This window comes from Acanthisitta chloris, unplaced genomic scaffold, assembly GCF_000695815.1.
Source record: "Acanthisitta chloris isolate BGI_N310 unplaced genomic scaffold, ASM69581v1 scaffold45226, whole genome shotgun sequence".
NCBI classification, from domain to species: Eukaryota; Metazoa; Chordata; class Aves; order Passeriformes; family Acanthisittidae; genus Acanthisitta; species Acanthisitta chloris.
Window position 1 is genome coordinate 1 of NW_008680629.1, and position 9,041 is coordinate 9,041.

The following is a 9,041-nucleotide window of genomic DNA, read 5'->3' on the forward strand; positions in this document are numbered from 1 at the left end:
CCTGCTCCCGGGGAGCGCACGGAGCTCGGCAGGGCTGTGCCCCTGGGCTGGGCTGGTGCACGTGAAAGCTCATAGGGAATGGATTACATGGTATCCCCTTCCCTGGAAGTGTTCAAAGAGGTTGGATGTGTCTCTGGTTTGTGCACTGCTGGTGGTTCCTGAGGACTCGCTGTGCTCACACCTCACCTTGGGCTGCTGGTTCTCAGGGCAGTGCTCGTGTGTCTGAGCACAGGGATGGGCTGTTGGGTCTGAGCTCGGTGGCACTGGGGAATCTCATGGCTCCAGGAGCTCCATAAATTCATAATCCAGGAGATAAACATTCTGTGTTTACCTCTCCAGGGCCTGGGGAAGATGACCACCCTCACAAGGCAGGACCTTAACTTTGGCCAAGGTAAGGTGTTGTGCTGAGCTGCAGCTGGTGTGGCTTGTGAGGCTTCTCCTTGGCACTGAGCTTGTGGGAGTGTTGTTGGGAGGGTTGGTCTGGCCCTAAACTTCCTGCAGCTAAAGGGAAGCAGGTGAAATTTATGCTGAAAAAAAATACCTTTACAAAAGAGTCTGTGGTATTGCTCTGCACGCTTTCCCTGCCCTGCTTCAGCATCCTTCAATTCTGTTTTCCAGTGGTTGCAGATGTTCTCTCAGAATTCCTGGAAGTGGCTGTTCACCTCATCTTGTATGTCAGAGAAGTTTATCCTATTGGCATCTTTCAGAAAAGGAAAAAATACAATGTACCTGTCCAGGTAGGAGATTTTCCTGGAAGCTAACAGCCATGTGGCAAAGCAAAGCAGCAGAGATCAGTCAACACTCACCAGAACAAACTCTGGAAGTGATTGCCTTAATGTACAAACTCATTTTTGAGTAGAGCTTAGTTCCTGCCCTAAAGGAGAACAGCCCTGTAGCTGGGATACAGCAGTGCTCATGGAACAAGCAGCTCATGGACAACAGTAGTAGAAGGCTCCCCAGCTCTGTGCAGTGAGGTAACAGGGCAGCATGTTTCCTGGGAAGTAGAGTTGGCTGGAATATGCTATTCCCAAGATGCTGCTGTGGGTATATATTCCTGATACACAACAACCATGTGGGTACAATGATCTGCCTGAGCTGATTAACCTTTCCCTGAAAGAGCTGCTGGGCAACTTAGCACTTTTCACCACTAGTTGTAGCTTGACTTGAGTGTCTCATAACACACTGATGCTTCTGTTTAAATCTGCCCTTTGAGCATTGTCCTCACACAGAGCTCTGACTCTTCCTTGTGTTTGCTGCAGATGTCCTGTCACCCAGAGCTGAACCAGTACATCCAGGACACCCTGCACTGTGTAAAGCCACTGCTGGAGAAGGTGAGCTCAGAGCAGGGACTTGGGCAGAGCTACTGCAGGTGAATTTGACAGAAAGTAAGAGAACTTACTTTAAATACTACCTTAATTGCTACATTTATTTACAAATTTACCATGTACAATATACTAGTTGATAAAGTTCCTAACTAAACTAAACACAACATCCATAACCTTTCCTGCCAGGTGAGGCCCTGCCTTGCTGCATCTCATACACTCAAACAAGGACATGTGTCTGTATATTTCCAGTTACATCATCCTACACTTCAGTGTTCTGCTTTTGCATCCATCCCAGTTTAAGCACCTGCTCTGGCAGAACAGTTTGAATGCTTTGCTGTCAGCCAGTGAGCAAAGGTAGGTCTGGACTGCAGGTTTTGTAAGAGAAAGGTGTGACTGATGAAGCAGTTTCACATTCCCTGCTCTTTACAGACATCCAAATGCACATGCAGAGGATGGAAATAGGTCAGTTATACATTGTGGTAGTACAAAGCTGCTTAATTTGGCCGATGGTCTGAGGATATCTGAAGTTCCTCATCAATGTCCATCCCTGAGTGCAGTGAAATGGTTGTGCATTTCCTCCTTTGTTCCAAAACAGGATCTAGAGGAACACAGAATTCAGCACGCTTCCTCTCCCTCAGCCTTAGCCATGAACTGTCAGTTTAACATCCAGCAAGAAATGGCTTTGCAAAAGCATTTTTCTGTTTGCTAAGAATAATCTGAGCTCAAGCTTTGGGCTCATGCTGTGAGCACCAACAAACGATGGTACTCCCACTGTATCCAAGCATGCAGAGCACGCTGGGGGCAGCAGTCAGCTTGTTTTGAGGAAGGGATTTTTCTATCTTTGTTCTTGCAGAATGATGTGGAGAAAGTCGTGGTTGTAATCCTGGATAAAGAGCACCACCCGGTGGAGAGATTCGTCTTTGAGATCACCCAACCACCTCTCCTTTCCATTAGGTGAGGTTTCCACTCCTGGCTGCCCCTGGCATCCAACACCTGCCTCAGAGAGCTGTTCTGGGAGCAGCTCCAGGCCTTTGCTGCATGCCAGTAACAAGTGCTGTCTCCTCCTCAGTTCTGAGTCCCTGCTGTCCCACGTGGAGCAGTTACTGCGTGCCTTCATCCTGAAAATCAGTGTGTGTGATGCTGTGCTGGACAACAACCCCCCAGGTAAACATCACTCCAAACAGCCTAATGCCTGGCATGGCATGGCTTGGATTGTCCAACCCTCTGGGAGCTGTGGCTGAGCTGTCCCCTGACATTTTTCTCACAGGTTGCACCTTCACAGTCCTGGTTCACACACGGGAGGCTGCCACAAGGAACATGGAAAAGATCCAGGTGATAAAGGTGAGTGAAACCTTTGGCCAATGGATTGATTATGTGTGAGAAGCTGCAGAGCACAGACTGGGCAGTGTAGAGGTTTGGCTTTAAGGCTGATACATGTTTTGAACATGTAGGTTAGTGTTACATGAGGCACATCACAACTGTGCTTAGAATGTGTTAAAATGGTTTGTGCTGGTGAGGTGACAGAACACCACACACAGCCACAACTGCAGACAACAGCTGCCTCAAATCCTGAAATAGATTCCAGCACCACTCACTGCTCAGTGCCTGCTCAGCCACTTAGAAGTACTCTGACATGTAGAACAGCTACTTGAATTGAATCAACCAGAACAGCAGCTCTCGTCCCCCATTCACTGTGTGTAGATGGCAAGAAATACCAAGATTCAAGCAACTAGTGGGTTTGGGGGGCACAGATACATTTCATCTTACTGGAAAGTGTGTGCAGATCACTTTCTAAAGCAAGATTTTTTTTAACAATCCTTGCTTAGATACAGGGAAACTTTTTTCCCTTGAGCCAAGTTATTTTAGGTGTCCTAAGGAATAATAAATGAAGCTAGTGAAGTATAAAATGGCTTTAAAATGGAAGACTGCTCTGCACTGCTTAGTCATGGAAACTGGTAGTGTAGTAGGCCAAGCTTAAAACTTCCAAGGCAGGACAGAAATCCGTGCCCTGATCTTTCTGGAGTTGGAATTAAATGGTGGTGTAATGAAGAGAACATGCTAGCTCAGGACAGCTGAGTGTATCTTTCAGAGAAGTGAGTTGTCACTTTGCAGTAAGTAAAGTGTGTTCACATCATAGTTTGATGCTCTGACTGAATATAATTATGCTGAGTCAGGGCCAAGTGTGTAAGTGTTAAGTTTTGCTGTTGTGGAAGGTGTGAGTTACCTGTTCTTTCCCTCAGCCACTGTGTCTCTCATTCCCTTAACACTGTGCTGAGGAGAGCTCACCTTACAGCAGTGCCAGGCTCTGCCAGTAACACTCCTTGTGCTCCTGTCCCCAGGACTTCCCGTGGATCCTCGCTGACGAGCAGGACGTGCACATGCACGACCCCAGGCTCATTCCCCTCAAAACCATGACATCTGACATCCTAAAGGTGAGCACAGCATTCTGCCCAGGAGGTGGTGGCTGAACCTGCTGTAGTGCTGAGCTGTGTCTGCCCTGCCACCAGTGCTGCAGTTTTCTGGGGGGTAACAACTCTGAGCAGTAGCTTAGTCTTGCAGATGTCTGTGCCAGAAACCAAAGCAGGGCAAGACTCCTCATAATAAAATAGGAAACCTGGTTATGGGGGAAGGCACGAAGTCTTCCTATTCAGCCTGCTGCAGTTGTTTTTCTGTTTCATTCACCTACCTGTATATCAACAGGGCTGATGCTGGTTTCTTTCCTCCAGATGCAGCTCTATGTAGAGGAACGAGCCCACAAAGGCACCTGATTCCAACTTGCCTTCGAGCCTCATCTGATCTTCCAGTGGGATAAGATCTGTCACAAAGCATACCTTGATACCTGTCTCTTCAGCTGGCCTTCTGGGTGAATGTAGAGCAGCTGCTGCCTCTTTATTTCAAGTGCTCTTACCACTGTATATAGAACTGACTTGGAATGTGGAGCCAGAGCCTGTTCCCATGTTGACTCATGTGTGACAGTGAGTACAGGTGTTGTGACAGTGCATCCCTGGGGACAGTCAGTGCTTTGTACCCTGAGCAGGGGCAGCTCCATTGCACATGGGCAGTGAGAGACAGTGAGGAGCTGTTACACACTCCACGAGAGCAATGGACTCGTGCTGAGGGGAAGTGAGGCCTTATGTAGTGTCTGTCCACTGTGACTGTCCCTTCAATAAACATGAAGTTTTACCCCAGTTGAACTGGGCTGAGTTCTGTCCAAACCAGTCTCCCTTCTTAAGTGAGGAAATTGTTTTTATTTCCTGTGGAGCTTCTACCACTTTTCTGGCACATATATGGGCCCTGCCAGTCCCTGTAACAGGCTGTACAACCTCATTTTCTCCCCTTTCCATGGGAGACCTTTCACCCACAGGTGGAATGAGCAAGGTGGAATTTGTTCAGCAAGGACACCTGTCATGTGTCCTAGTCCTAATGGAGAACAGGCAAGGGAAGCACTGCTAATCCTATGCCTATCAGAGGAGATGCAAAACTACCTTAGTGTTGGCTCTGTGCATACAAGACTAACACATATAGTTCACAGTGTTTGAGCTGAGCTTGTTGGTCCATTTGGTACTACAGCCTGTACAACACCTCCTGATTCCTCCAGGTAACAAGTGCAAGAACACTAGAGACTCAGGCTGGGCACTGCTTTAACACTTCAGATTGTGTTAGGCTGTTCAGCACAAACCAAGTGCTCTGGAAGCACAAAGGTGCTGTGGGAAAAGCCCAGCACAAGCAAAAGGCACTTGTGTTTTAAGCTGCCTAAAGAGATTCATTATCTCCTCTTTCTCTGCCTGTTTATTCATACACTGACAGGCTGTTCTGGACAGGAAGGCAGACACCATTTTGATCATTTTGTAGAAAGGCTAAGGAATTCAGTACCAGTGACAGAGCACTTAGGAAAAAGGGTTGACAGTTTCCTGATGCTATGACAAGTCTGATGTGGAAGATAATATGTCTTTATATATAATTAAACTGCAACAAGAAAATACCATACAAAACAATCTGTAGTAGAGTCTGAGTGGGCAGCATTGATAATCTGAAATGAAACATTTTAGCCTTATCTTTGTAGGTTCCATGAACAAACAGGAAAGAGTTTCTCTTTTAAGACTCTGTTTGGCTGTAGCACAAGGACATATTAACTAGAAAAGATAAATCTCATATTTAATTGTCCCAGTTTTCCTCTCGTGGAAGGGCAGTAGTAGCTGGAGTAGCCTCCGTGGTACAGGAGGATGGAAGATGAAGACAGAAGCCCTTCCCAAGGGCTGAGCCTGCTGAGGTTCTGCTGTGAACAAGGAGAAGGAGCTGCTTGTATTCGAGATCAGCTGTGCAAGACAAAGTCAGGACACTCACCCAGAGTGTGCAGACAGAAAGTGCACCTGAGACCACCTAGTTAGAGTCCTGAGGTGAAAGCAAACACTTGTTCTGTGCCTTCATGAGGACGTGTGGGGCCCAATGGTGATGCTGCTGTTTGTCACACGGATCCCATACCATCCTGCCCAGTACTGGGTGTCATGACCTCCATGCTGAAACAAGATGTAACGAACTCCAGCTGGGTAGTTCCGGAACGTGTGAGAAATCTGGGGAGAAATAAAAGAGAATTCCTCTTAATTTGCCTAAATAAACCAACACTGACCTAGAAGCTCAGACAACTATAGTATGTCCTTTTCCTGAGACCAAGACACCTCTCACTGAAAGTGCACCATATCCCTTTCTGAGGGATGGGGAAAGACTCTCACTCTTCTCCCCCAGATCCTCTCCAAGTCAAGCTTACTCAATTCTGAGGTGCACTTGTCTTTGTTACCTATGTAAGTAACATCTAATGGGGGGCCTACAGCCAACTAAACTAGTTCAACACCTGTTTAGGAAATGTTAAGTCTGCAATACTTAGCCATCCTTGCAGTAGTTTCAAAACAAAGCTTTTTTACCCAATAAAACCAGAACTGTGCCCTTGTAACTTAGTTACTTAGGCAAAAACTTAAGTAAAAACTAGGAACACAGAACCCTAGGGGATACTCTTTAGTGTCTAGATATTTATATCTAGTGTAGCCTTTAGTATCTAGATACTCTTTAGAAAACCCTGAGCACCTAACAGTGGAACCTGGCTCATTCAGGGCACTGCAGTTTCTTCAGCATCATCCACAGCAAGGACTGACTCATCTCTATAAAGTAGAAGAGGCTGAAGAGCAGAGAAAGATCCACTGGAGATTTTGGCCAAGTAAGACTTCCAAGATTCAAGTGCTGCAACACTGATGTAAAGCTACTGACTCTGAGGCTGCTGCTTACCTCTCTCCACCTGGCATCACTCCACTGCTCTATCACCACTGGCTCAGGCCGGAACTCCTCCAGGACGATGTGATCTTCCGAGAGCAGCCGCACGGTGAGCTCGTAGCGGCACCCGCAGTCAAACCTGGCAGCATACCTGGAGAGGCAGGAGGGATCAAGGGTTGAACACACAGTGTTCAGTTTCCTTCAGGCCTCAGAAACAGTCTCCAAGGGGATCCCCTGCCTGCAGAGGAAAAGGAATGTCATCCCCCTAGCTATGGAGAAATTCTAGAACTTCCAGCTATCCTGCCTGTCACAGAGTTGCCACCTCACTGCAGCCCATTCAATAAGCTTATGCTTTACTCAACTCCCAAAGGATAAAGAACTAATTTTATAGCATGAAAAGCCCCAGAGGCCTAGCTCATCTCTAAGCCAGTGCCAGAAATTCTAGTTTTCAGTGCATACACTTACCAGTCCTTGACTACAATTTCAGGCCGTTTCTCATCCATCAGCTGATTCCAGTATCCTTCTTTCTTCAGGGTAATGAGTTGAGACTTCAAGCATGGCCTGGAACAGCCAGAGAAATGGTCACAGTTCCACAAAACACATCTCTTCCCTCTCACTGTCTGTGTCCTTGCCCTGACAGCTTTACTCTCACCAAAAGCCCTCCCAGACCCTGGAGGCCCACAAAACTCACCTGGCTAAAGCCTAACTAAGTCCTTTCCCTGACAGCTTGACTCTGACCAAAAGCCCTCCCAGACCCTGGAGGCCCACAAAACTCACCTGGCTAAAGCCTAACTAAACAAGGAAGTGAACTGAACTAGCTTCACCCCCAGACAAAAGGCACAGTTACCTACAAACTGGATTAAGAGGGGTCCCTGCATTTGTATATTGGTAACAGGAAACTACTCCCTAGTGCATATAAAAGCAGCTAATCCTCCTCTGCTGTGAGCTTTTATTGCAACCATTAGCATGACACACCTACCACTCCTGCAGCTTACAGAGTTTAGACCTTGTCAGGTAAGTGCAGCTGATAAAGTTTGCCAAACTCTTAACCTCTGCCCACCACCCTTGGGAGAGGAGAGGTAGAGAATCCCATGTGGATTGTCATACAGGAAATTCCTGATAGGGACAGGGAAGTTTAGCACATGCTGTGATCAGTTCTCTCAGCAGTATCCCTGCCTCTCTAGAGTACCTAGTACAAAGGGCTAGTTAAGCTCCTTCCTTTCCCACAGGTTTGTTAAGGTGCAGTGCTTCAAGCCTCTGCAGACAGACAGGAGGAAGTAGTTTCCCAGCTCCAGATGACTGCAATCCAGTCCTTACCCAAACGAAGTGACAAAGTATTTGTGTACTGTGGAGTCTGGCATCTCAGTTCCATGAGCTCCAGGCAGATTCTCAATTTTCCATTTATCTCCTTCATTACGGTCAAGTCTCCAGTGTTCAAATTTCTCTACAAACATAGGTGTCCAAGATGAGGGTTAGGACCTCACTTCAACTACCAGCAGTCTATCTCAGCTCTCATTAGAGTCAGCTACAGGAGAGTTCTAGGAAGCTACTTGGAGTTTTCAGATCCATTGTATTTTTCCTACAGCTGGAACTGACTCCAGCTGTGTGTTGCCATTACTTTTATTGTGGCTGTCAGCACTTAGGACAGTAGGTAGCAACTAGGACCACATCAGAAACTCAGCAATAAAGTAGAATTACTGTAGTCCTATTAGTCAAGTCTTTGATAACAAAAGTTCTCCAGCTGCCTAATGTTTAATGCCAGTACCTGATGGTTTCATTACCACACTGTACTCACTGTGCCAATCAGCTGTCACTGTCTGCAGTGCTGGGGCCTTGTGACTCCAGATTTTTCTGGTTGCAACCACAAAGTATGAGTAAGTGCATCTCTACCTACCCACAGCAGTTCTATTGCAAGTGTTGAGCTGTGGATGTGGCTGGGCAGTCCCACAGCATCAGCAGCAGTTGAGTCATGCACTGACTCTTTTCTGACTGCTTGGAAACTCTTAACCCTCGACTATATAAATAATTCAACAAACCTTCAGCACAGGGGTTTTTGATTAAGTTTCTCTTCAAGTAGCAGAGCATATAGAAGACCCTCCAGTCAGAGATGCTTCTGTCCAGGCTCTGACGATAAAACCCATCGCGCTGACACTTTCTCTTCCAGAGGGTGGTCAGGTCCACCACGTATCTCCACTGCGAGCACACCAGGCGGCAGGTACGCACCAACTCCCGGCAGGGCAGCAGCGACAGCAGCTCCACCAGCACATCCTCGGGCAGGTCGCTGATGGTTGTCATGGCAGGAGCGTGCCACGGCAATTCCCCGGCACGACCTTCGGGAGGAAAGCACAATTTTCCTGAGCTAGGGGCAGAACCACCGCACGGACCGCGGGGGGATGGAGCCGTGCGGGGGATGGAGCCGCAGCCTCCCATCGCATCGCATCGCATCCCGGCCCG

The 9,041-nt window shown here is 47.4% G+C and overlaps 2 protein-coding genes across 2 annotated transcripts; one reads left to right on the forward strand and one right to left on the reverse strand.

Moving 5' to 3' along the window:
* Positions 1-344: 344 nt before the first annotated feature.
* On the forward strand, positions 345-4,536 carry MAD2L2 (MAD2 mitotic arrest deficient-like 2 (yeast)). The gene is made up of 8 exons (XM_009077755.1): positions 345-391; positions 619-737; positions 1,260-1,331; positions 2,179-2,279; positions 2,395-2,489; positions 2,593-2,666; positions 3,665-3,757; positions 4,052-4,536. The coding sequence occupies exons 1-8, from the start codon at positions 352-354 to the stop codon at positions 4,091-4,093; spliced, it is 636 nt and encodes a 211-aa protein (XP_009076003.1). The 5' UTR covers positions 345-351; the 3' UTR covers positions 4,094-4,536.
* A 1,213-nt stretch (positions 4,537-5,749) lies between these two features.
* Positions 5,750-8,908, reverse strand: LOC103805122 (F-box only protein 6-like). The gene is made up of 5 exons (XM_009077756.1): positions 8,624-8,908; positions 7,905-8,031; positions 7,053-7,148; positions 6,603-6,738; positions 5,750-5,896 (listed from the first exon to the last, which is right to left on the reverse strand). Exons 1-5 carry the CDS (start codon positions 8,880-8,882, stop codon positions 5,750-5,752), a joined length of 765 nt encoding a protein of 254 aa, XP_009076004.1. The 5' UTR covers positions 8,883-8,908.
* Between the last annotated feature and the right edge of the window lie 133 nt (positions 8,909-9,041).

Bases quoted from the DNA above. Each gene is read 5' to 3' on its own strand.
- LOC103805122 (XM_009077756.1), bottom strand. From the start codon at position 8,882: ATGACAACCATCAGCGACCTGCCCGAGGATGTGCTGGTGGAGCTGCTG. The intron at 7,149-7,904 runs GTAAGGACTGGA...TGGCTGTTCCAG, and splicing joins TACTTTGTCACTTCGTTTGG to GCCATGCTTGAAGTCTCAAC. The intron at 6,739-7,052 runs GTAAGTGTATGC...CTGCCTCTCCAG, and splicing joins GAAATTGTAGTCAAGGACTG to GTATGCTGCCAGGTTTGACT.
- MAD2L2 (XM_009077755.1), top strand. From the start codon at position 352: ATGACCACCCTCACAAGGCAGGACCTTAACTTTGGCCAAG. The intron at 2,280-2,394 runs GTGAGGTTTCCA...TCTCCTCCTCAG, and splicing joins CCACCTCTCCTTTCCATTAG to TTCTGAGTCCCTGCTGTCCC. The intron at 3,758-4,051 runs GTGAGCACAGCA...TCTTTCCTCCAG, and splicing joins TGACATCTGACATCCTAAAG to ATGCAGCTCTATGTAGAGGA.